Source organism: Aedes albopictus, chromosome 1 (assembly GCF_035046485.1).
Source record: "Aedes albopictus strain Foshan chromosome 1, AalbF5, whole genome shotgun sequence".
Classification (NCBI taxonomy): domain Eukaryota; kingdom Metazoa; phylum Arthropoda; class Insecta; order Diptera; family Culicidae; genus Aedes; species Aedes albopictus.
In genome coordinates, this window is record NC_085136.1 from 305,457,847 (window position 1) to 305,485,697 (window position 27,851).

The following is a 27,851-nucleotide window of genomic DNA, read 5'->3' on the forward strand; positions in this document are numbered from 1 at the left end:
CGACGTAGCACATTGCACTGATGGCTTTCCGCTTAGTGGTGGGTGCGGCCCGACATCACGCAGGCAGTTTCTCGCGCTTCCGTTTCATGTGGGGGACGACGGTACCGACGCCTGCCCGGCCCTCCGCAATGTTCGAATGTGGGCTGACTGTTGTGATTGCTTGTTGTGTGTCGGTCGGTCGGTCGACTGATGCCTGCGGTGCGGTGGTGTGTAGGTGGGTGAGAAGGAGCCATTGCTGGATAACAGTCACATTCGCAACAGACGAGCGAAATGAATTTCCGCGTGTTGGATGGTGGTGAGATGATATTTTGTCGGCGGTGGACGGCGAGAAGGCAGGTTGAAGGCGGCGGTGGTTATTGATTTGATTGAAAGTTGAGCTGAATACAAACTGCTCGTTATATTTTTGGGTTATGAGCAGATTGAATTTTCATAAGCCTGGTTTTTTTTTTCGCGTTGGTTATCGAACGATTTCGCACGGAGTAGGAAATTCAACCAGCGTTGCAAATGGGATTTGGCTGAATATGTTTTTTTTCTGGATTGCGTCTTTTTATTTTCGGTAGGGGTATTATGGCAATGATCCAATTGTTTCTGTGTTCCAGTGTATTGCATTGATAACGTATCATTTGTTCAGTGCAATTGAGCAATTTGACAAACGTACGAAAAACAAACAACTTCGGATAAAAGGGCTCTGAAGGTGCTTGTTGTTTAAATCTGAAGAGTTAATGGCTTGTACTGAAATGTTATATCGTTGTTCCAGATAACTGTGACGCCATGTTAAGTAAGCTGGAATAAACTGGGGACCAACAATGTGATTCGCCAATTCCTGAATATAACCCAAATATTAAACAGTGTCTAAAAATCTTATTATAAATTGAAATTTATTTATTATCGCTTTATGATAGAGTCACGATGTTGCATTAAGTTACCGATTTTATTACAACATTTTAAAGATTTCCTAATGCAAATTTGATTAAAAATATTGTCTATTTGATGACAAGAACTGAACCATTTAAATAATATTAAAGCATCCATTAGTTGAAATTGTTTTTTATTTCTTGTTCATTCAACAATCTGCATCTATGATCCATTTGCATGGGATTACAGGAAAGTTTCAGGAAGCATTCAGCGATTTAACGAGTTTGAGGGTTTCAAACCCATGGATTTTAAAGGAGTCACTGGTAAATTATGGGGTCTATGCAAGCCTCTCATCCAAAACCGCATATACTATCCGAGACCCGTGGCGCAGTGGCTACACGTTCGCTTCATAAGCGGATGGTCATGGGCGGCTGACACTTGACCCTCTTCTGAGCTCTCATAACTAAAACGGACCCGGATAATTGGATATCGGCGAACGGCAACCCATAATGGACGACCCCCAATCGGACTGGAAAAGGAACAACAGCCACACATCATTTCATCATCCTCTCCTCTTCTCTCCTCTTCTTGGCGTAACGTCCTCACTGGGACAAAGCCTGCTTCTCAGCTTAGTGTTCTATGAGCACTTCCACAGTTATTAACTGAGAGCTTCCTCTGCCAATGACCATTTTGCATGTGTATATCGTGTGGCAGGCACGAAGATACTCTATGCCCAAGGAAGTCAAGGAAATTTCCTTTACGAAAAGATCCTGAACCGACCGGGAATCGAACCCGTCACCCTCAGCATGGTCATGCTGAATACCCGTGCGTTTACCGCCTCGGCTATATGGGCCCTGTTCATTTCATCATTTCATCATCGTGCTCATCATTCTACCAAGGACAGGGTAGAAAAGTGAAAGCAGCACAAAAGGCGAACCAGTTTGATATAGTATAAAAAGAATGTATTAGAATACATTTAGGCGCTGTACAAAGTGTAAGTGCAACCGCCAATTGGAATCGCTCACGTAGTGCCCTAGTGGACGAAAAAGCTGTAAAATAGGTTAAGTGGTTAAGAATTTAAAAAAAACGCATATAAACCCTCGTGAAAAGCTTCTCAGTATTCCTCCAAAACTCCTCTTTGATACCCCGTGGGATCCTCTGGAGCCCCTTTGAAGCCCCTTCATACCCCTTCAAACCTTTCTGATCGTTCCTGAAATCTACCAAAGCACATAAAAATCTATTGAAACTTCATACAATCACCTAAAGTCCTCTAGAACTTCTTGGAATGTCCCTGGAACTTACTAGATCCCCCTGACACGTCACTGAAAATGTTTTGAATTTCGAAGGACATTTAGAAGGGATTTGGAGGAGCTCCCGGGGGGGTCCAAGAAGCTTACATGTATGTTTTAAAGACGCATCAAGGGTTATCAGAGCAATTTCAGGAGGATTCCAAAGGCGTTTCGTAGATATGTAAGGATATTCGAAGGAAGTTTCAGGAGGTTTTCAGAGGAATTCCAGATGTTTTAGGTGGTTTAAGGGGTTTTTTAAAAGGCTTTCAAGGGGTCTTCAGATGAGCTCCCACGCTTGTCAAAGCGTTTCGTGTGGTTTGCAGTTTTTCTTTTTGGTGGGGGGGGGGGGGTGTGGAAGGTATTTACGACGACTGCAGGATTGTTTCAGGAAAAAAAACAAAGTTTTATAGAAGAGTTAACAAGAAACAAATATAGCTGAAAACCAGTTTCTAAAGCTGAAATTTGCTTATGAAGTGTTTCTTTTGTACAACTAAAATGTTTGTTGTGTTAAAACTGCCTGTTTCCGCCATGTTGTTTGGATAGCAAGTTTCGACTGGATGGTTGTTAACTTTGGGAGATTTCGGCTTCCAGTCTAACAGATTGCGTTAATTTTTCTTATCATCACTGACGTTCCGGTCCAACTATTGAACCATCTTCTGGGCTTTGTTTATCGAGCCCTGAAGATGGCCCAATAGCCAGATCGAAACTTTGGCGATGATAAGGAATTAATCAACGCAATCTGTTAGACTAAAAGCCGAAATCTCCCAAAGTTAAAACTGCCGTTATACGCATAGTTGTCCCATATATATAGGGATTCCCATACAACATGAGGCAATTGGGCGTAGAAGGGTAGTAAAGGCCTTACAAGGCATTTATGTGGTTTTCAGGTGGGTTCAGGGCGTCCAGAGGACCGTGGAAGTGGTTTCATGAAGTTGTAGGAAGCTTTCAAGGAAGTTTGTTTCAGTGGAGTTTCAAGGCGTAGCAAGATATTTTAGGACAATTCTGGGGTTTTAGTGAACTTCCAAGGGCGATTTGAAGAGTTCTAAGGGGCTGTCAATTAATAACGTAAGGGTTCATGGAGGGAGGGGGGGTTTGAGTAATCTTACGCGCCATACAAAAATATTTGGGTTGTCATACAAAAAATCATACAAGGGGGGGGGGGGGGGGAGGTGGTGTCGAAAAATCGCAAAATTCACCTTACGTAAATAATGGACAGCCCCTAAAGGGATTGTAAGGCGTCTCAAGCATATCAGGTGGTTCCAGAGTAGTTCAGAAAGCACTTAAAACCTTCTGACACCCTCTGAAACCCCATGAAACCCTTGAAGTAGCCCTAAAACGTCCCTGGAGAACTCCCTGAAGAAATGCCCTCGAAACTACCTGATATTCTATGTAATCCAAGAAACATTTGGAACGCTCTTACAACCCCATCAGACTCCTAGGCCATGGAACGCACACAAAATCACACGGAACCCCTCAAAAACACCTGAAACGTCCCTTCAATCCCCTGAAGCCACCTGGAACAGACCTGGAGCGCCCCAGGAAATTCTCTCAAGGTGGTTGAACAACTTTGAAACATCCACGACCGTTCCAAAAATCCCTGAAACTATCGGTATCAGAAGTCCGGCTTCAGAGGCACGTTATCCTCCATTTGAGACATTTGTGCCATCGCCACATATTTAAGCCTATTTCATTACCTACCTGGGGCAGAATGGGGCAAGGGATGGGAATTGGTATGAGAATAAACTTATACGCTCAACGAGAGCTCATAGCCCATACCACAACGGGTTTCATCAGTGCCGTAAAAAGGACACAATAAAACGCCTACGCATAAGGAGAGGTTATAGCTCGTTGGAGTTAGCTTGTGTTGTCATGCGACTTTCAATATGACATTGAAAGGCACATCATCGAAAGCATCCTCAATATTCAAAAAATCATCCAAGCAAAAACTACGTTTGAGCGAGTGCTTTCCAGAAACAAACACAACTTTGAATAAAAGAGTCAGTGTGGACATCCCAAATTGGGAGGCATGTGAGTTCACATGAATATACATGTTAGCCAGACGAACATCACAGATATGATAATCAACAATGCGTTTAAAGGAACGAGATTAACCTGATGAATCTCGAACTTTTTTCCTTCGTTACACAACGCACGCACCCTTTTGGGGTAAAACTCTGATGTAATTTCACGCCTTGAAACCACCAAGGAGCAGTTTTTCAAAACGTGTTTGAAATACTCAAATTCCTCTGGGGAAAAATTGGAGGAAGCCTATTTGCTTTAGTACAGATTGCCCAGTTTGTTGAACAGGGATACCTGAATACGCAAAGTGTGCGAAATGTGTCAAGAAGATCAAATGGAGATTCCTCATCTGACACATGCCAATCAGTCAACTCATGGCGATTTCTGCTCGAGCAGAGTTAGGTTAGGTGCAATTCTATGTTAAGTTATTCATGAACTGTATTACCTAAGTATTCCAGCCTCTCAAACTAATATCTGAGCTACTTAAGATGAAGTTATTATCATGGCAACACTGCCAAATATCAGCGGAAAGGTGCTGAAAACAATATGCAACGATTTGCTTGAAAGCATTCATAAGGAAAGGTTCAACATAAATACTATTGACGCTATTATAAAATATAGCATGCTCGTGGCACAATATGCGAATTAATCACTTCATGATAATGGAAGAAGCAAACTTGGGTTCACAAGACAACCTATACAGAAATCACCCTATGGAAATGTACTTCCTGAAGTAGAGTCACTTGGGCTACCGAATAAATTTGCAAAATAAATTCTGTAGTCGTTCTATTTTACGCTGAAAATTGATCTGATGTATCCTAATCGTAGCCATTACCCAAACTAGACAGGGATGCACTATTCGCATTCACAGTACAAAAAAGTTACATCAACGATAAACTAAATTGGTATCAATTGAAAAGCGCCAATGGCGAAAACGCGTTATGCGAAGTCACAATTAACAACATTTGAAACGACATGAATGCACCTCTGGTGTAAAGTGTCGAAAATAAACAAACAAACAAACAACAACATTTGAATAATCTCGCCCTGATTTAGCCTTAAATTTGAGACTAAAGAAGGGCAACTGATTATCTCAGAGAAACGCAAGGTCCACTGCACCATTGCTCCGGTTAGCGAAGTAAGGGCGTAATACTGTGAAGGACACCCTAATTCTCTACAGGCTCCATTCCTCCTAACCATTCATTCTTTGACACGGTAAGCATGAAACCGCATTGAACCATGAATAAGGGGGGCCACCTGTTCTATGGACTCTTACTATAGGAACAGGCAGTCCGTAGGGTAATTCTTAGCCAATTGCGACAACCGCTACTGTCACTACAGAGCTATCTAGGCTGGTTGAGAAAAGAAGGTAACATTGATGGTCAACTTCCAAACGAGCCTGAACAGCCGTACCCGTTAATCCTTACACAAGAAACTGAAAACCGTTCAAAACTCCCCTTGCACTTCTTACACACTCATTCCTGAATTGCCTGTTCGGTGCTTTTTTGACGAAAATAGAACAGCAGCACTATTTCGGTAGTTTCGGTAATCGATTTTACTGAAGATCAGCAGACCAACTGTCAAAAGTGGGTGCAAAAGGTCAACAATCCATTATTGCTGTATTCAGCTGTTCTATTTTCGTCAAAAAATTGCTGAACACGGTATTCAAAATTAAGTGTGTAGATACCCTCTGGAGCCCCTCTAAAGCCACCAGCTTCCTCCTGAAATTGAGATTTGATATATGAAAAGAAATCCACGCAATCCGGTGAGACTCGAGTTCACGACTCCCAATTTGCTAGACGGGCGCTTCTATTCCTTCAAGCTACGGAGTCACTCGACTATCTCCGTCGCCAGTAAGCATAGAACTGTACTCGATTCCACGGTCGCACATGGTTTTGTTTCTTTTCACAATCTAAATCTCCTTCCGATGGGATTAAATGAACATCTTACACATAAACTGTTGTGCTCATGTCAAAGCGGGAGAGGACATTGTTTTTAATTGCGGTGAGCTTTGGGCACTGTCTCCCAATCACTTCATAAATTTAGTCAGGGCGTCAACACCAGCGGGTAACCAGTCCATCAACTTTTCCTTACCTTAATGAAGAAACTTGATTCGCGAGTACAGGTCTAGCGATTAAGGGCGTTTCGACAGGTTTCATTGCGGGAATTTCAGCGCTGTTTCAAGGGGTTTCAAGGGCGAGTCAGGGTAGTCTCAAGGAAACGTATTAAGTGTGTTCCGAAAGGTTTCCTGGGCGTTTGACAGTATACAAGGGTGTTACACGGTGTTTTTAGGAGGCTTCCGGAGCATTTAAAATGCATTCTAATTGGTTTCAGGGGTATTTCAAATTGATTTCGGGAATTTCAATGGTACTTCAAGGGGCGTTCCAAGGTATTTCAGGAGAACTACAAGGGGTATTCCAAGAACCTTTTAAAGATGATCCAAGGCGAAACTCCCATAGAACTCTTCTGAAACCCCTTGAAGCGCCCCTGAGACTCCCTGGGATTCGCGAAAACGCATCTGAAACATGCTAGAACGACTCTGAGACCCCTGAAGACGCCTGTGCGACAAAAACGGCTAAGCAGTCTCGAGGAAATTAAACGATACTTCTTGACAAACGTTTCAATCATTTTTTTGCACTTCTTAAACGGTTAAATCGCTTTTCATCAAATTTTCTACATAGAACTGTCGGGGTCTGCCTAGAACAAGTTAAAGAGTTAGTGACGAGGAATTAGAAATTAGCTTTGAGAATTGCTAATGCTAATTCATCAGCTTGATGTGCAAAATAATAAGCCAGACCCCGACAGTTCCTTGCAAAATATTTCGATCAAAACGATCAATCATCAATCAAATATTTGACGAAAAACGATAATGGCGATTGACCCCCAAAGACTATCAAAAAAGTAATCAAAACGTTGGGTGAAATTTAATAGTGGCCTTTAACCCGGGAGCGGTCGCGTCGTGTACTGAGTACACGCACCATGAAAAATGCACGCTTTTGGTGCATAGCGTGAGCGTGGCGTCGTTGCAGGTAGTCAAAAACGCGACTGCTCGAGGGTTAATTTGGTCGAGACCAATGATGCAAATTATCACCTCACTAGTGCTCATCACAGCTCATCAACTGTATATTTATCGCTTGCGATTTAACTGTGTACTGATCAGCGATGACCAGCAGCAAAGAGGTGGCAAAACAAACATGATGTAAATCACAAACGATTGTGCACACATCTGACTGTGCCGCCATACGCTCGCCCGAGCAGCCGAACCATACCGAATAGGTTGGTTTGCGAAGCTACGGCACGAACGCTCGACACGCACACAGAAGCAACTTTCGCATGTACCGATACCATACTAATAAAGCTTCCAGCCAACGATGCTTTGCGATAAGCTGTCGAAAAGCATCGAAAGCGATGAAAAGAGATGCTTGGCTAGAACGCAACGGCTCAACGGCGAAAAGGAAGAGTCAACTATGCTGATCAGTGTTGAGTCCGTTTGTGTGCTACTCGTATGGGAGGTTGATTGAATAAAGCGAGGATGGGAGAAAACGAATTCGTTGTCGAAAGCAAATCGCATCATTTCGCGAATGTTTTCATCAAATAGCAAGCTTGGTCGAGACTGCTTAGCCGTTTCCGTAGTAAAAGACCACATGAAACCTCCTGAAACGCCTCTAAGACCTGCTGAATTGCTTTTGAAACTTCTTGAAGCGCCTCTGAGACCCCACGTTAACTCCTGAAACCCACTCAGACCCCCTAAAACGCCTGTGATACTCCCCGAAATGCTCCTGAGGCCCTCTGGAACTTCCCATGAAACCATTTCAAGGGCCCCTGAGACCCACTAGGACCCCAAAAAACTCACCTGAGAACTGCTGGAACGACTTTGAGACCCCATAAGACGCCCTTGAGGTCTTTTTAAACGCTCTTGAGTCCTCCTTGAATCCCCTGTCCTACTTGAAGCGTCCCTGAGATCACATTTGACCCCCTGAAACGCCCCGGAGACCTTCTAGAACGCCCCTGAGGCCCTTTGAAGCGTCTTTGAGATCCCCTGTGACCCTCTAAAACGCGCCTGAGACTTGTTGATACGCCCCTAATACCACTTGAAGCGTCCCTGAGATTATATGTAACCTCTTGAAAGCCACTGGGACCCCCAAAAACACCTCTGAGATCCCCTCAATTGCCCTTGAGACTCTCTGGAACTCCCCCAGGAACCCCCTGAGACCCCCTGGAATCCCCTTTAAAGCCCTGGCACATAACTGCAACATACCAAAGTCAGGTATCATAACAAAACAAGGTATTGGAAGGTATGGTGGACGCCAGCTACAGCTCAAAAAACTGTTTTCTTCGAAATTAGTTTGGGCGCGATTCCTAAATCAACATGAAATGAGGTACCCATAATTGTAGCCAATGTTTGAAGTTATTGTTGAATGAATTACTCGAAAAATTCCTGAACAGGCTGCGCTGTAAAAGAAATTTCTGAAACAACTCCTCAAGCAGGAAATCTTGAACGAAGTCCTGAAACGAAAAAAAATAGCTGGTATTTTGTAAGTGATCATTGTGAAAATTTTGGGAAGAAAACCACTTAATTAATTACTTTTGGAACTTTAGAAACAACAGATGTAAAAACATCTAGAGAAAATCCTGTAGCAGTTGCTTATTGAAGTTTTGCAGAATTCACTGAAGGAGCTTCCAAAGGAATGCCTGATAAAACTCCTTGTGTTATAATGTTGAATCCTTTAAGAAGCTCAGAATAAAATTCCTAAAGCAAAAATTTCTTAAAAACATCCAGGAGTGACTACCCGAGCAGAGCTCAAGTACTGACGATCAAAACGTGATATTGGTTTGATTGATATAAGAGATGAAAGTACTGAAAATAATAACAATCAATTGTTCCTGGGACTTCCGATTAATATCAATATTTGATATTAGAGCATAGGTTCCCAAACTTTCAGGTGCGCGACCTCCTTTTGCCAGCAGACGTACTTTTCGCGACTCACCATAAAAATTCCCTCATTTGTTGTCTGTTACAGTACCATATTCTACTGTCCCTCGCGACCCCCTCGATGAAGGCCGCCCCCCCCCCCCCCCAGGGGGTCGCGACCCACAGTTTGAGAAACCATGCTCTGGACGATTCCTACAAAATCTTTTGGAAGATTACGACACAACTCTTTCGTCTGCGTACTTCAAACGATTTTGATTCAATGGGATTTCGGAGAAAGGATTTTGTCGGAGCTCTCGAAATCTTCAGAAAGACAGTATTTCACTTTTCCCACTGAACTTCATAAAATAATTCTAGCAATGTTATTCTCTCACAGATTCTGCTCGAGTAGATAAAAGCCACTTCCAACTGATCCGAGGACATGGTGAGAATTTACGCCGATCGAGATAAGACGCAATCCACCAACCATCGCACGCTACATCGAATAAAATACACGCACTGACACTGTCCAAAATCAACCAGCTCGTTCTCCGTCCCGTCCCGTCCTGCAATGCACGTACCAGCAGCCATTCCGATGAAGCGTTTGTTTGAGTTTTCCAAACCGCTTGATTGATGATTTTATCTATTAATAAGGAGGACACCGTCACAGCTCGTCGTGTCGCTTTGCGTCGCGTTGTTGGCCAGTCGATCGAACCCGGTCTATGGTTTATGTAGGTCGGTCGAACCGAACTATCGGCGGACGGACGGATGATGGACGTGGCCATGGTCATCGTCGTCGTCGTCGGTTTTCACCGATGGCGCACGTTGTCGTCGCCCGCCATTGTCGTTCTATCAGATTTGATAGATTATAGGTAGAGTGCCTACAACTGGTCCGTACTTTCATAGTGGCATAGTACCATGTGATGGCGGCAGCGAGATGCAGCAACCAAAACGGTGACTGAAAAGCGTTGCTCCAGGCGGATCTAAGCTGGGAGCTTGTGCTTTTTCAATAATGGAGTTGTTTTCACGTCCGCCCCTGACGGAGCGAGCGAGGAATTTGTTCACAGAATGCTTGCTACTGTAAGCTGATTCCATCGCATCGGTCAAAGCTGGGAAACTGTATTTCCGAAAACTGATGTATGTGGTGCACTGCTTTTATGGTTGGACAAAGGTGGTTGCACAATGTTCGATGCTTTGATTAATGACCTTTCGAGAGGAAATTTGGCAAGAACGGGCGGATATTGTCTGGCATTCCATTGGAACTGAAAATCTGAAATTCGGTGTATGGTTTTTTGGAACAATTTAAATACTATTCATTTGAATGGCATATGTAATGTTAGATGGTTGTACTAGTGTGTTCAGATTTTTCGGTTTACTTACTCACTATCCTAAATAATTACGAGAAAGAGAAGAATGGATGAGGGGGTACTATTTAATGATTTTTCCAAGCATTCTTCTCGGAATTTCTCGGAGGGTTCTGTTGTAATCCTCCTAAGGGATTCTGTCTGAATCCTTCAGATGAATGTGTCGGAATCCTCCGAAGGATTCTGTCGGTGTCATCGCACGATTCTGTCGGAATCCACGATAGGGTTCTATCGGAATCCTCGACAAGCTTCTGTCGAAATCCTCAACATGATTCTGTCGGAATCCTTGACAGGATTCTGTTGGAATCCTCGACATGATTCCGTTGGAATCCTCGACAGGATTCTGTTGGAATCCTCGGAAGGATTCGTTCGAAATCCTCGGAAGGATTCGTTCGAAATCTTCGACAGTATTCGCTCGGAATCCTCGACAGGAATCTATCGGAATATTTGACAGGATTCTGTCGGGGTTCTAGAAAGGATTCGGTAGGAATTCCCGACAGAACTCCGTTGAAATCCCTGACAGGATTCCGTTGCAATTCAAGACAGGATTCCGTTGGGATCCTTGACAGGATTCTGTCGGAATCCTCGACAGAATTCTGTTTGAATCTTTGAATCCTCAACAGAATTCTGTTTGAATCTTTGAATGCTCGACAGGATTCTGTCGGAATCCTCGACAGGATTCTGTCGGAATCCTCGACAGGATTCTGTCGGAATCCTCGACAGGATTCTGTCGGAATCCTCGACAGGATTCTGTCGGAATCCTCGACAGGATTCTGTCGGAATCTTCGACAGGATTCTGTCGGAATCCTCGACAGGATTCTGTCGGAATCCTCGACAGGATTCTGTCGGAATCCTCGACAGGATTCTGTCGGAATCCTCGACAGGATTCTGTCGGAATCCTCGACAGGATTCTGTCGGAATCCTCGACAGGATTCTGTCGGAATCCTCGACAGGATTCTGTCGGAATCCTCGACAGGATTCTGTCGGAATCCTCGACAGGATTCTGTCGGAATCCTCGACAGGATTCTGTCGGAATCCTCGACAGGATTCTGTCGGAATCCTCGACAGGATTCTGTCGGAATCCTCGACAGGATTCTGTCGGAATCCTCGACAGGATTCTGTCGGAATCCTCGACAGGATTCTGTCGGAATCCTCGACAGGATTCTGTCGGAATCCTCGACAGGATTCTGTCGGAATCCTCGACAGGATTCTGTCGGAATCCTCGACAGGATTCTGTCGGAATCCTCGACAGGATTCTGTCGGAATCCTCGACAGGATTCTGTCGGAATCCTCGACAGGATTCTGTCGGAATCCTCGACAGGATTCTGTCGGAATCCTCGACAGGATTCTGTCGGAATCCTCGACAGGATTCTGTCGGAATCCTCGACAGGATTCTGTCGGAATCCTCGACAGGATTCTGTCGGAATCCTCGACAGGATTCTGTCGGAATCCTCGACAGGATTCTGTCGGAATCCTCGACAGGATTCTGTCGGAATCCTCGACAGGATTCTGTCGGAATCCTCGACAGGATTCTGTCGGAATCCTCGACAGGATTCTGTCGGAATCCTCGACAGGATTCTGTCGGAATCCTCGACAGGATTCTGTCGGAATCCTCGACAGGATTCTGTCGGAATCCTCGACAGGATTCTGTCGGAATCCTCGACAGGATTCTGTCGGAATCCTCGACAGGATTCTGTCGGAATCCTCGACAGGATTCTGTCGGAATCCTCGACAGGATTCTGTCGGAATCCTCGACAGGATTCTGTCGGAATCCTCGACAGGATTCTGTCGGAATCCTCGACAGGATTCTGTCGGAATCCTCGACAGGATTCTGTCGGAATCCTCGACAGGATTCTGTCGGAATCCTCGACAGGATTCTGTCGGAATCCTCGACAGGATTCTGTCGGAATCCTCGACAGGATTCTGTCGGAATCCTCGACAGGATTCTGTCGGAATCCTCGACAGGATTCTGTCGGAATCTTCGACAGGATTCTGTCGGAATCCTCGACAGGATTCTGTCGGAATCCTCGACAGGATTCTGTCGGAATCCTCGACAGGATTCTGTCGGAATCCTCGACAGGATTCTGTCGGAATCCTCGACAGGATTCTGTCGGAATCCTCGACAGGATTCTGTCGGAATCCTCGACAGGATTCTGTCGGAATCCTCGACAGGATTCTGTCGGAATCCTCGACAGGATTCTGTCGGAATCCTCGACAGGATTCTGTCGGAATCCTCGACAGGATTCTGTCGGAATCCTCGACAGGATTCTGTCGGAATCCTCGACAGGATTCTGTCGGAATCCTCGACAGGATTCTGTCGGAATCCTCGACAGGATTCTGTCGGAATCCTTGACAGGATTCTGTCGGAATCCTCGACAGGATTCTGTTGAAATCCTCGACAGGATTCTGTCGGAATCCTCGACAGGATTCTGTCGGAATCCTCGACAGGATTCTGTCGGAATCCTCGACATTATTCTGTCGGAATCCTCGACAGGATTCTGTCGGAATCCTCGACAGGATTCTGTCGGAATCCTCGACAGGATTCTGTCGGAATCCTCGACAGGATTCTGTCGGAATCCTCGACAGGATTCTGTCGGAATCCTCGACAGTATTCTGTCGGAATCCTCGACAGGATTCTGTCGGAATCCTCGACAGGATTCTGTCGGAATCCTCGATAGGATTCTGTCGAAAATCCTCGACAGGATTCTGTCGGAATCCTCGACAGGATTCTGTCGGAATCCTCAACAGATTTCTGTCGGATTCCTCGACAGGGTTCTGCTGGATTCCTCGACGAGATTCTGTCGGAATCCTCGACAGGATGCTGTCGGAATCCTCGACAGCATTTTGTCAGATACCTCGACAGGATTCTGTCGGAATCCTCCACAGGATTCTGTCGGAATCCTCCAGAGAATTCTGTCGGAATCCTCCACAGGATTCTGGATCATCTGTTCAAATAACGCGTTTTCCAAAGCAATGCCACCAGATTCGCCAAAAATCGAAGGTAATACTCAACTGTTCAATCCAGTGAAAATATTTCCCTTTTCTAAAACAAACCGTGAACTTCCAGTGCAGTCAAGTCGTCTCTTGTCGCTTATGTGCACTTTTCACACACCCTTTCTACCTAACATCGCGTGAATAGCTTTTATATGGTACCCGTTCTGTTCGAGCAATCCCTGTTGTGCATCCCAAAACAAATAAGCTCGTCCTAAATAAGTGCATTTCCGCCTGTAGCTCTGGCGAAATGATTCCTCCGAAACGTGACAAAACCGAGCAGCTGTTTTGATGAAATTGAAAATGGAAAAAAAGTTCGATTGACTGAGTCACCCACTGAGTGAAGAATTCTTTCTCACAACTTTTATTAACTCCTGGATTAATAGGTTTTTTTTTTAGTGGAATACCCTTTCCGAGTCAAGCTTTTCTCCGGAATAAGAACAATAACAGAGACAAAGCCGAATTTTCCTCGCATGAAAACTGTGCTCTCTTAATCCCCCAGCGTATGAAGCAAAACATCAACACGGCCACATTTCCTAACCGAATTGAATCGAACCAACAACAGTCAGTCAGTAGTACCTACCCAGTGCGAAAGAGACCAGAAGTCGATTGTTTAGTTTCCCGACTTTGCAGTGTTGCCCTGCCTCGGTATATGATAGATACCTACCACATTCCAAACGTGTCAGCACGGTAGTCTGATGCAACCGAGGGAGGTTCGCTAAACGAACGTATACGGCTCTCGAGCGAGACCACCAGAGTGCGCAGTAGTGGGACCCGGCAAAACTCCCGAAAAACTTCCGAACAACACATATTTCATAATTTATTTTCATTTCATTTCGATTCACTTAGGAGATTTGGGATTTGCGTGAACGACGGAACATGGCACCGAGCAGTGTTCGCTGCAAACAGGTATTTTTCGAACAATACATCCGTGGAGAAGCCGCATCTGCCGTATCGATTCGATTGGGTGGAGTTCGTCACTATGCTCAGAGAAACAGCAAATGCAGGTGGAGCATTGTTATCGGTATGGCAATGGGAGCATAAAACTTTTCTACTTTCATCAGATGCTTAGAAACCGTTCATTAACTCTGTCATGGAATTTGTGGAATAAACATAACAGTGATAAAAACCAAGAATGTATATGAAAATTTCTAGTTCTCTAATTGGGTGCCAGTCTCGATTGATTTCGCTGGAGTTATTTAAGGTACCCCGGGGCAAGTGAGACCTACAGCTATAATTTTTGTTATTTGTTAGTTTTAAAGCAAACATTCTTCATAGAAAACATAGATATCACACCAACGGGTACTTTCAATTCAATAATTGTTATTGTTCTCACCATAAAGAGACCATATATGTTATTGTTGTTCATATGTAATTTTCAATTCACAAAGTGAGATTAACGTACTCTACTACATTCGTCGTTTAAAAATAGAATAACCAATAAAGTAAAACTTTTTCGGTTTCAGGGTAATATTTGGAGTGCTTGCAAATTATTTTAAGCGAAAAAGCTGTATTTTATTTTCATTTATTACCTTTTGTTAACTGCTCTCACTTGCCCCAGTGCATTTCAGCATCTGGGGCAAGTGAGACCTATGAGAGTAAACAAACACAATTTCATAGTGTGATCTCGCTTCCTTCAGCCTAAGTCGAAATTTAAACAAAAGTGAAGTAAAAATTGGCACCTTAAGTAATCAATCGTTGAATTATACTTAATTACTTCTATTCTAATGATGAAGCTATTATTTAAAATGGTAAAGTCTTTGGTAGAACATATTTTTTTCGAAATCATCTAATTTTCATATTTTCGTTCAAGCAAATTCTATTATTTTTTCGTTTTTCGCTGCATGATGAGTTTTTCTGAATGTTAAGAAACCGGTCATACAGTATGAAAAAATTGGAAAACGACTTATTCGAAGTTCACGATTTAAAAATCTTTATTTAATGATCGTAAAACTATTTAAGAAAAAGCATAACATCTGTAAATGTTGAAAAATCTTTTGGGGAGACTCATCAACTATGTAATATAAAAAGTGAGTTTGGAAATATTTCGGCATTTAACCTTAGGGCGCTTTTCGTATAAATAAAATCATTTTGTTTTGCGCGAGCTAGAGTTAAATCATTTTTTTTCTCATTGATTCGTTACGTAATTTGTGCACGATACCACAATTTTTTTCCAACATGAATCGCTAAACAAAGTTATTCGCATAAGCTATTTATAATTGATGCTACCTTATATATATACAACAACTATATTGAACCATTATTACAAAAAAAAATCGAATAGGTCCCACTTGCCCCGTGATACGGTGTAAATGAAGATCTGCTCCACTTTTCATGATATGCATAATATACATAATTTAAAAATTTTGAAACAGTTTTAATGCACTTTAATAAGAAGAAATATACCAACAATGTCTTTTAAAACCGTTGGAATTATAAAATTATTTATGTTTACTATTTTTTGGCTTGACAAAACCAAACTAGCATTTTTTTAGGTCCCACTTGCCCCGGGGTACCTTATTCCGTTCAAGAGTATTGACAAAAATTATGTTTTAGTTTGTTCATGTACATCATGTTCTAAAGAAGTGAACTTTTTCAACTGTTTAAATTTCTAAACAATCAACGATCATCCAGTAAAAACCTATACATATTCAACCAACAAGGCCAAAATAAGCTTTAGAGGACATCACACATTTTTCCGTTATAGAATACAAAAACACCTGTTAAGGCATCAAAAACAATCCTTTCAAGGATTCCGACAGAATCCTGCCAAGGATTCCGACAGAATCCTGCCAAGGATTCTGACAGAATCCTGCCAAGGATTCTGACAGAATCCTGCTAAGGGTTCCGACAGAATCCTGCCAAGGATTCCGACAGAATCCTGCCAAGGATTCCGACAGAATCCTGCCAAGGATTCCGACAGAATCCTGCCAAGGATTCCGACAGAATCCTGCCAAGGATTCCGACAGAATCCTGCCAAGGATTCCGACAGAATCCTGCCAAGGATTCCGACAGAATCCTGCCAAGGATTCCGACAGAATCCTGCCAAGGATTCCGACAGAATCCTGCCAAGGATTCCGACAGAATCCTGCCAAGGATTCCGACAGAATCCTGCCAAGGATTCCGACAGAATCCTGCCAAGGATTCCGACAGAATCCTGCCAAGGATTCCGACAGAATCCTGCCAAGGATTCCGACAGAATCCTGCCAAGGATTCCGACAGAATCCTGCCAAGGATTCCGACAGAATCCTGCCAAGGATTCCGACAGAATCCTGCCAAGGATTCCGACAGAATCCTGCCAAGGATTCCGACAGAATCCTGCCAAGGATTCCGACAGAATCCTGCCAAGGATTCCGACAGAATCCTGCCAAGGATTCCGACAGAATCCTGCCAAGGATTCCGACAGAATCCTGCCAAGGATTCCGACAGAATCCTGCCAAGGATTCCGACAGAATCCTGCCAAGGATTCCGACAGAATCCTGCCAAGGATTCCGACAGAATCCTGCCAAGGATTCCGACAGAATCCTGCCAAGGATTCCGACAGAATCCTGCCAAGGATTCCGACAGAATCCTGCCAAGGATTCCGACAGAATCCTGCCAAGGATTCCGACAGAATCCTGCAAAGGATTCCGACAGAATCCTGTCAGAGATTCCGACAGAATACTGTCGATGACTCCAACAGAATCCTGTCAAGGATTCCGACAGAATCCTGTCGAGGACTCCGACAGAATCGTGTTCAGGATTCTGACAGAATCCTGCCAAGGATTTCGACAGAATCCTGCCAAGGATTCCGACAGAATCCTGCCAAGGATTCCGACAGAATCCTGCCAAGGATTCCGACAGAATCCTGCCAAGGATTCCGACAGAATCCTGCCAAGGATTCCGACAGAATCCTGCCAAGGATTCCGACAGAATCCTGCCAAGGATTCCGACAGAATCCTGCCAAGGATTCCGACAGAATCCTGCCAAGGATTCCGACAGAATCCTGCTAAGGATTCCGACAGAATCTTGCCAAGGATTCCGACAGAATCCTGCCAAGGATTCCGACAGAATCCTGCCAAGGATTCCGACAGAATCCTGCCAAGGATTCCGACAGAATCCTGCCAAGGATTCCGACAGAATCCTGCCAAGGATTCCGACAGAATCCTGCCAAGGATTCCGACAGAATCCTGCCAAGGATTCCGACAGAATCCTGCCAAGGATTCCGACAGAATCCTGCCAAGGATTCCGACAGAATCCTGCCAAGGATTCCGACAGAATCCTGCCAAGGATTCCGACAGAATCCTGCCAAGGATTCCGACAGAATCCTGCCAAGGATTCCGACAGAATCCTGCCAAGGATTCCGACAGAATCCTGCCAAGGATTCCGACAGAATCCTGCCAAGGATTCCGTCAGAATACTGCCAAGGATTCCGACAGAATACTGCCAAGGATTCCGACAGAATACTGCCAAGGATTCCGACAGAATCCTGCCAAGGATTCCGACAGAATCCTGCCAAGGATTCCGACAGAATCCTGCCAAGGATTCCGACAGAATCCTGCCAAGGATTCCGACAGAATCCTGCCAAGGATTCCGACAGAATCCTGCCAAGGATTCCGACAGAATCCTGCCAAGGATTCCGACAGAATCCTGCCAAGGATTCCGACAGAATCCTGCCAAGGATTCCGACAGAATCCTGCCAAGGATTCCGACAGAATCCTGCCAAGGATTCCGACTGAATCCTGCCAAGGATTCCGACAGAATCCTGCCAAGGATTCCGACAGAATCCTGCCAAGGATTCCGACAGAATCCTGCCAAGGATTCCGACAGAATCCTGCCAAGGATTCCGACAGAATCCTGCCAAGGATTCCGACAGAATCTTGCCAAGGATTCCGTCAGAATACTGCCAAGGATTCCGACAGAATCCTGTCGAGGACTCCGACAGAATCGTGTCCAGGATTCTGACAAAATCCTGCCAAGGATTTCGACAGAATCCTGCCAAGGATTCCGACAGAATCCTGCCAAGGATTCCGACAGAATCCTGCCAAGGATTCCGACAGAATCCTGCCAAGGATTCCGACAGAATCCTGCCAAGGATTCCGACAGAATCCTGCCAAGGATTCTGACAGAATCCTGCCAAGGATTCTGACAGAATCCTGCCAAGGATTCTGACAGAATCCTGCCAAGGATTCTGACAGAATCCTGCCAAGGATTCTGACAGAATCCTGCCAAGGATTCTGACAGAATCCTGCCAAGGATTCTGACAGAATCCTGCCAAGGATTCTGACAGAATCCTGCCAAGGATTCTGACAGAATCCTGCCAAGGATTCTGACAGAATCCTGCTAAGGGTTCCGACAGAATCCTGCCAAGGATTCCGACAGAATCCTGCCAAGGATTCCGACAGAATCCTGCCAAGGATTCCGACAGAATCCTGCCAAGGATTCCGACAGAATCCTGCCAAGGATTCCGACAGAATCCTGCCAAGGATTCCGACAGAATCCTGCCAAGGATTCCGACAGAATCCTGCCAAGGATTCCGACAGAATCCTGCCAAGGATTCCGACAGAATCCTGCCAAGGATTCCGACAGAATCCTGCCAAGGATTCCGACAGAATCCTGCCAAGGATTCCGACAGAATCCTGCCAAGGATTCCGACAGAATCCTGCCAAGGATTCCGACAGAATCCTGCCAAGGATTCCGACAGAATCCTGCCAAGGATTCCGACAGAATCCTGCCAAGGATTCCGACAGAATCCTGCCAAGGATTCCGACAGAATCCTGCCAAGGATTCCGACAGAATCCTGCCAAGGATTCCGACAGAATCCTGCCAAGGATTCCGACAGAATCCTGCCAAGGATTCCGACAGAATCCTGCCAAGGATTCCGACAGAATCCTGCCAAGGATTCCGACAGAATCCTGCCAAGGATTCCGACAGAATCCTGCCAAGGATTCCGACAGAATCCTGCCAAGGATTCCGACAGAATCCTGCCAAGGATTCCGACAGAATCCTGCCAAGGATTCCGACAGAATCCTGCCAAGGATTCCGACAGAATCCTGCCAAGGATTCCGGCAGAATCCTGCCAAGGATTCCAACAGAATCCTGCCAAGGATTCCAACAGAATCCTGCCAAGGATTCCGGCAGAATACTGCCAAGGATTCCGACAGAATACTGCCAAGGATTCCGGCAGAATCCTGCCAAGGATTCCGGCAGTATCCTGCCAAGGATTCCGGCAGAATCCTGCCAAGGATTCCGGCAGAATCCTGCCAAGGATTCCGACAGAATCCTGCCAAGGATTCCGACAGAATCCTGCCAAGGATTCCGACAGAATCCTGCCAAGGATTCCGACAGAATCCTGCCAAGGATTCCGACAGAATCCTGCCAAGGATTCCGACAGAATACTGCCAAGGATTCCGACAGAATCCTGCCAAGGATTCCGACAGAATCCTGCCAAGGATTCCGGCAGAATCCTGCCAAGGATTCCGGCAGAATCCTGCCAAGGATTCCGGCAGAATCCTGCCAAGGATTCCGGCAGTATCCTGCCAAGCATTCCGGCAGAATCCTGCCAAGGATTCCGACAGAATCCTGCCAAAGATTCCGACAGAATCCTGCCAAGGATTCCGACAGAATCCTGCCAAGGATTCCGACAGAATCCTGCCAAGGATTCCGACAGAATCCTGCCAAGGATTCCGACAGAATCCTGCCAAGGATTCCAACAGAATCCTGCCAAGGATTCCGACAGAATCCTGCCAAGGATTCCGACAGAATCCTGCCAAGGATTCCGACAGAATCCTGCCAAGGATTCCGACAGAATCCTGCCAAGGATTCCGACAGAATCCTGCCAAGGATTCCGACAGAATCCTGCCAAGGATTCCGACAGAATCCTGCCAAGGATTCCGACAGAATCCTGCCAAGGATTCCGACAGAATCCTGCCAAGGATTCCGACAGAATCCTGCCAAGGATTCCGACAGAATCCTGCCAAGGATTCCGACAGAATCCTGCCAAGGATTCCGACAGAATCCTGCCAAGGATTCCGACAGAATCCTGCCAAGGATTCCGACAGAATCCTGCCAAGGATTCCGACAGAATCCTGCCAAGGATTCCGACAGAATCCTGCCAAGGATTCCGACAGAATCCTGCCAAGGATTCCGACAGAATCCTGCCAAGGATTCCGACAGAATCCTGCCAAGGATTCCGACAGAATCCTGCCAAGGATTCCGACAGAATCCTGCCAAGGATTCCGACAGAATCCTGCCAAGGATTCCGACAGAATCCTGCCAAGGATTCCGACAGAATCCTGCCAAGGATTCCGACAGAATCCTGCCAAGGATTCCGACAGAATCCTGCCAAGGATTCCGACAGAATCCTGCCAAGGATTCCGACAGAATCCTGCCAAGGATTCCGACAGAATCCTGCCAAGGATTCCGACAGAATCCTGCCAAGGATTCCGACAGAATCCTGCCAAGGATTCCGACAGAATCCTGCCAAGGATTCCGACAGAATACTGCCAAGGATTCCGACAGAATCCTGCCAAGGATTCCGGCAGAATCCTGCCAAGGATTCCGGCAGAATCCTGCCAAGGATTCCAACAGAATCCTGCCAAGGATTCCAACAGAATCCTGCCAAGGATTCCGGCAGAATACTGCCAAGGATTCCGACAGAATACTGCCAAGGATTCCGGCAGAATCCTGCCAAGGATTCCGGCAGTATCCTGCCAAGGATTCCGGCAGAATCCTGCCAAGGATTCCGGCAGAATCCTGCCAAGGATTCCGACAGAATCCTGCCAAGGATTCCGACAGAATCCTGCCAAGGATTCCGACAGAATCCTGCCAAGGATTCCGACAGAATCCTGCCAAGGATTCCGATAGAATCCTGCCAAGGATTCCGACAGAATCCTGCCAAGGATTCCGACAGAATCCTGCCAAGGATTCCGACAGAATCCTGCCAAGGATTCCGACAGAATCCTGCCAAGGATTCCGACAGAATCCTGCCAAGGATTCCGACAGAATCCTGCCAAGGATTCCGACAGAATCCTGTCAAGGATTCCGACAGAATCCTGCCAAGGATTCCGACAGAATCCTGCCAAGGATTCCGACAGAATCCTGCCAAGGATTCCGACAGAATCCTGCCAAGGATTCCGACAGAATCCTGCCAAGGATTCCGACAGAATCCTGCCAAGGATTCCGACAGAATCCTGCCAAGGATTCCGACAGAATCCTGCCAAGGAATCCGACAGAATCCTGCCAAGGATTCCGACAGAATCCTGCCAAGGATTCCGACAGAATCCTGCCAAGGATTCCGACAGAATACTGCCAAGGATTCCGACAGAATCCTGCCAAGGATTCCGGCAGAATCCTGCCAAGGATTCCGGCAGAATCCTGCCAAGGATTCCAACAGAATCCTGCCAAGGATTCCAACAGAATCCTACCAAGGATTCCGGCAGAATACTGCCAAGGATTCCGACAGAATACTGCCAAGGATTCCGGCAGAATCCTGCCAAGGATTCCGGCAGTATCCTGCCAAGGATTCCGGCAGAATCCTGCCAAGGATTCCGGCAGAATCCTGCCAAGGATTCCGACAGAATCCTGCCAAGGATTCCGACAGAATCCTGCCAAGGATTCCGACAGAATCCTGCCAAGGATTCCGACAGAATCCTGCCAAGGATTCCGACAGAATCCTGCCAAGGATTCCGACAGAATCCTGCCAAGGATTCCGACAGAATACTGCCAAGGATTCCGACAGAATCCTGCCAAGGATTCCGGCAGAATCCTGCCAAGGATTCCGGCAGAATCCTGCAAAGGATTCCAACAGAATCCTGCCAAGGATTCCGGCAGAATACTGCCAAGGATTCCGGCAGAATACTGCCAAGGATTCCGACAGAATACTGCCAAGGATTCCGGCAGAATCCTGCCAAGGATTCCGGCAGAATCCTGCCAAGGATTCCGGCAGAATCCTGCCAAGGATTCCGGCAGAATCCTGCCAAGGATTCCGACAGAATCCTGCCAAAGATTCCGACAGAATCCTGCCAAGGATTCCGACAGAATCCTGCCAAGGATTCCGACAGAATCCTGCCAAGGATTCCGACAGAATCCTGCCAAGGATTCCGACAGAATCCTGCCAAGGATTCCAACAGAATCCTGCCAAGGATTCCGACAGAATCCTGCCAAGGATTCCGACAGAATCCTGCCAAGGATTCCGACAGAATCCTGCCAAGGATTCCGACAGAATCCTGCCAAGGATTCCGACAGAATCCTGCCAAGGATTCCGACAGAATCCTGCCAAGGATTCCGACAGAATCCTGCCAAGGATTCCGACAGAATCCTGCCAAGGATTCCGACAGAATCCTGCCAAGGATTCCGACAGAATCCTGCCAAGGATTCCGACAGAATCCTGCCAAGGATTCCGGCAGAATCCTGCCAAGGATTCCGGCAGAATCCTGCCAAGGATTCCGGCAGAATCCTGCCAAGGATTCCGGCAGAATCCTGCCAAGGATTCCGGCAGAATCCTGCCAAGGATTCCGGCAGAATCCTGCCAAGGATTCCGGCAGAATCCTGCCAAGGATTCCGGCAGAATCCTGCCAAGGATTCCGGCAGAATCCTGCCAAGGATTCCGGCAGAATCCTGCCAAGGATTCCGGCAGAATCCTGCCAAGGATTCCGACAGAATACTGCCAAGGATTCCGACAGAATCCTGCCAAGGATTCCGACAGAATCCTGCCAAGGATTCCAACAGAATCCTGCCAAGGATTCCGACAGAATCCTGCCAAGGATTCCGACAGAATCCTGCCAAGGATTCCGACAGAATACTGCAAAGAATTTCGACAGAATACTGCCAAGGATTCCGACAGAATCCTGCCAAGGATTCCGACAGAATCCTGCCAAGGATTCCGACAGAATCCTGCCAAGGATTCCGACAGAATCCTGCCAAGGATTCCGACAGAATCCTGCCAAGGATTCCGACAGAATCCTGCCAAGGATTCCGACAGAATCCTGCCAAGGATTCCGACAGAATACTGCAAAGAATTCCGACAGAATACTGCCAAGGATTCCGACAGAATACTGCCAAGGATTCCGACAGAATCCTGCCAAGGATTCCGACAGAATCCTGCCAAGGATTCCGACAGAATCCTGCCAAGGATTCCGACAGAATCCTGCCAAGGATTCCGACAGAATCCTGCCAAGGATTCCGACAGAATCCTGCCAAGGATTCCGACAGAATCCTGCCAAGGATTCCGACAGAATCCTGCCAAGGATTCCGACAGAATCCTGCCAAGGATTCCGACAGAATCCTGCCAAGGATTCCGACAGAATCCTGCCAAGGATTCCGACAGAATCCTGTCAAGGATTCCGACAGAATCCTGTCAGGGATTCCAACGGAATCCTGTCAGGGATTCCAACGGAATCCTGTCAGGGATTCCAACGGAATCCTGTCAGGGATTCCAACGGAATCCTGTCAGGGATTCCAACGGAATCCTGTCAGGGATTCCAACGGAATCCTGTCAGGGATTCCAACGGAATCCTGTCAGGGATTCCAACGGAATCCTGTCAGGGATTCCAACGGAATCCTGTCAGGGATTCCAACGGAATCCTGTCAGGGATTCCAACGGAATCCTGTCAGGGATTCCAACGGAATCCTGTCAGGGATTCCAACGGAATCCTGTCAGGGATTCCAACGGAATCCTGTCAGGGATTCCAACGGAATCCTGTCAGGGATTCCAACGGAATCCTGTCAGGGATTCCAACGGAATCCTGTCAGGGATTCCAACGGAATCCTGTCAGGGATTCCAACGGAATCCTGTCAGGGATTGCAACGGAATCCTGTCAGGGATTCCAACGGAATCCTGTCAGGGATTCCAACGGAATCCTGTCAGGGATTCCAACGGAATCCTGTCAGGGATTCCAACGGAATCCTGTCAGGGATTCCAACGGAATCCTGTCAGGGATTCCAACGGAATCCTGTCAGGGATTCCAACGGAATCCTGTCAGGGATTCCAACGGAATCCTGTCAGGGATTCCAACGGAATCCTGTAAGGGATTCCAACGGAATCCTGTCAGGGATTCCAACGGAATCCTGTCAGGGATTCCAACGGAATCCTGTCAGGGATTCCAACGGAATCCTGTCAGGGATTCCAACGGAATCCTTTCAGGGATTCCAACATCTTCCTCGTCTGGTGGTCGTCAACCAAAGTTCCGGTCAAAACACCACCGCGCCGGGAAAGAAAATCAATATCCCATTACACCATCGATTGACAGAGGAACGAAGTTAGTCACGGTTGAGCAGCTCGCTCTCTTCCGATTTCGTGTCCGTCTTCCATGAACGACGACAACGTGGTTCACCGGCATTTTTCATTTTCCGGCAAATCCAAAGGAACCAAAATAACAAGCATCAACCACATGCTACCCTTCTTGTTGGCGGACGTCGTCGCCAATGCAGCACGAGGTAACCAAGCTTGAAATCGTAGTCTTCGTCGTCGTCGTCGTCGTCGACGACGATGACGTTCTTCTTTTCTTGGAGGAAAACCGAAGGAAGTAGGCCAACCCCAGAAGCCGACCCGAAATGGACGGACCAAACGAATAGAGAAATCAGTCATCGTGGCAACTTAGAGAACTAGGACAGTTTTCAAATGTCGGATTTCAGTTGTCGGTGACAAGTATGTTTTTTTTTTGTTGGCAGATTGAGGAGCGCCTAGTTTAGTTCTAGTTCTCAGAAAAGCAGATTTATAGTTAGAGTACGACTACAAAAAAGTGAAGAAAATTATGTTTGAAAGTAAGAAAATTAGTAAGTAACCCTATAAGTAAGTTAGACAGTAAGTAAATATATGAAGTAAGTAAGTTGGAAATGAAGTAATTTAGCAAGTAATTAGATGGGTAAGTCTGTTAGTAAGTAAGTAAGTAAGTAAGTAAATAAGTGAGTAAGTAAAAAAATAAATAAGTAAGAAGTAAATGAGTAAGTTTGTATAAAAGTGATCAAGTAAGTACATAAGTCAGTGAGTAAGTAAGTAAATAAATAAGCAAATCAGTAGGTAAGTAGATACATATGTAATTAAAAGAATAAGCAAGCAATTGAGTGAGTAATTCGGTAATATATTAGTAGCTAATGAATCTAGTAAGTAAGTAAGTAAGTAAGTAAGTAAGTGAACAAGTAAGTAAGTATTTTCAAAAATTAGCTAAAAATTTGAGCTCAACGTCCTAAACAACTTAAATGCGTTATCAAATTGTATGTGTGTTTGTGTGTGCATTGCATACTTCATAGGGTAAGATAAGTTTTCGGCACAACTTCAAAGAAATCAAGAAAATTCCAAAACACATCATTCTTTGTCCATCGCTGGCCCTTCGCCATTATTCTCCGGCTCCACAAAGCCGTTATCCTCGCACGTCTTAGCAGAAATCGATTTCAACAATTTCTTCTTTTATTTTTCTCTCTTTCAGGTAAGTGTCACGTTTCATCTTCCGAGAAAACTGGACCGACGACAAACGACATCGGTCGTCGCTCGCACACCGCAATCACTCAAGTCAAGTAGGTACCTAAATAGCCCGGAGGTTTTCTTGTGAAGCAAGATTCCCACACAATCCTCAACTACTACCCTCTCAGGAACTTGACACCATCTAGCTTCCCGCCTTCTCCACTTCAGTCATCCATCAGCTCGGGCTTCATCAGCCCCGGCCAAGGTGATGGTGTTGAATGGTCCCGGAAGGCATCCAATCTGCTCCCGAAGATGCTGACGCTGAGCTTGTGGTATTATGTGACACGAATGACGTGATTATAAACTTTTCCATCGCCGCATCGGAGGAGGCAGTACCTAGTCGGATCAAGTGATGGCAGGGACCCACCGCGCCGCACCCCGCCGTGTCTGACTGACTGACTGATCGGTTCCCATCCATCCGGTCCGGTCGGTGGTGGTGAAGTTTTAGCCCACCTCTCCATCGGAATCTGGCTATAAGGAAAGCCTTCGCGGTCGGTTGGAATAATGTTGTCTTACTTAATCGATTGATCCGAGCTAAGGGTGGGGGGAATTACGAAAACCGCTGGGGAAGTTATCTTTTTCGAATTGGTTTCCGAAGAATGCAAAATTAATCAAAAAAGTGGGAGAACATAAGAATTACAGATGTTACACAAGTAAGAAGATAAAAGAACTGAGAGACAAGAAGACTAGAAGACTAAGAAAATAGAAGAATCCTTAACTAAATGAAAACTAGAAGAACTAGAAGAACTGGAAGAACTGGAAGAACTGGAAGAATTGGAAGAACGGGAAGAACTGGAAGAACTGGAAGAACTGGAAGAACTAGAAGAACTGGAAGAACTGGAAGAACTGGAAGAACTGGAAGAATTGGAAGAACGGGAAGAACTGGAAGAACTGGAAGAACTGGAAGAACTGGAAGAACTGGAAGAACTGGAAGAACTGGAAGAACTGGAAGAACTGGAAGAACTGGAAGAACTGGAAGAACTGGAAGAACTGGAAGAACTGGAAGAACTGGAAGAACTGGAAGAACTGGAAGAACTGGAAGAACTGGAAGAACTGGAAGAACTGGAAGAACTGGAAGAACTGGAAGAACTGGAAGAACTGGAAGAACTGGAAGAACTGGAAGAACTGGAAGAACTGGAAGAACTGGAAGAACTGGAAGAACTGGAAGAACTGGAAGAACTGGAAGAACTGGAAGAACTGGAAGAACTGGAAGAACTGGAAGAACTGGAAGAACTGGAAGAACTGGAAGAACTGGAAGAACTGGAAGAACTGGAAGAACTGGAAGAACTGGAAGAACTGGAAGAACTGGAAGAACTGGAAGAACTGGAAGAACTGGAAGAACTGGAAGAACTGGAAGAACTGGAAGAACTGGAAGAACTGGAAGAACTGGAAGAACTGGAAGACCTGGAAGACCTGGAAGACCTGGAAGAACTGGAAGAACTGGAAGAACTGGAAAAACTGGAAGAACTGGAAGAACTGGGAGAACTGGAAGAACTGGAAGAACTGGAAGAACTGGAAGAACTGGAAGAACTGGAAGAACTGGAAGAACTGGAAGAACTGGAAGAACTGGAAGAACTGGAAGAACTGGAAGAACTGGAAGAACTGGAAGAACTGGAAGAACTGGAAGAACTGGAAGAACTGGAAGAACTGGAAGAACTGGAAGAACTGGAAGAACTGGAAGAACTGGAAGAACTGGAAGAACTGGAAGAACTGGAAGAACTGGAAGAACTGGAAGAACTGGAAGAACTGGAAGAACTGGAAGAACTGGAAGAACTGGAAGAACTGGAAGAACTGGAAGAACTGGAAGAACTGGAAGAACTGGAAGAACTGGAAGAACTGGAAGAACTGGAAGAACTGGAAGAACTGGAAGAACTGGAAGAACTGGAAGAACTGGAAGAACTGGAAGAACTGGAAGAACTGGAAGAACTGGAAGAACTGGAAGAACTGGAAGAACTGGAAGAACTGGAAGAACTGGAAAAACTGGA

The 27,851-nt window shown here is 45.8% G+C and overlaps 3 protein-coding genes across 4 annotated transcripts in view; 2 read left to right on the forward strand and 1 right to left on the reverse strand.

The window, feature by feature from the left end:
- Positions 1–27,851, forward strand: part of LOC109417328 (uncharacterized protein DDB_G0283357-like) — a 1,264,336-nt gene that overhangs the window by 930,758 nt on the left and 305,727 nt on the right. The window lies entirely within an intron of this gene.
- On the reverse strand, positions 33–27,785 carry LOC134286487 (uncharacterized protein DDB_G0271670-like; the record flags this gene model as incomplete). The annotated part of the gene is made up of 2 exons (XM_062848121.1): positions 33–193; positions 26,750–27,785. Coding segments are annotated over 2 exons (1,197 nt in total), but the record flags the coding sequence as incomplete, so codon positions are not given.
- Positions 1,427–27,851, forward strand: part of LOC134287644 (uncharacterized) — a 163,539-nt gene continuing 137,114 nt past the window's right edge. The window contains exon 1 of the mRNA XM_062849989.1: positions 1,427–1,560. The gene's annotated coding sequence lies outside the window, so the exon portion shown is untranslated. The remainder of the gene's footprint in view (positions 1,561–27,851) is intronic.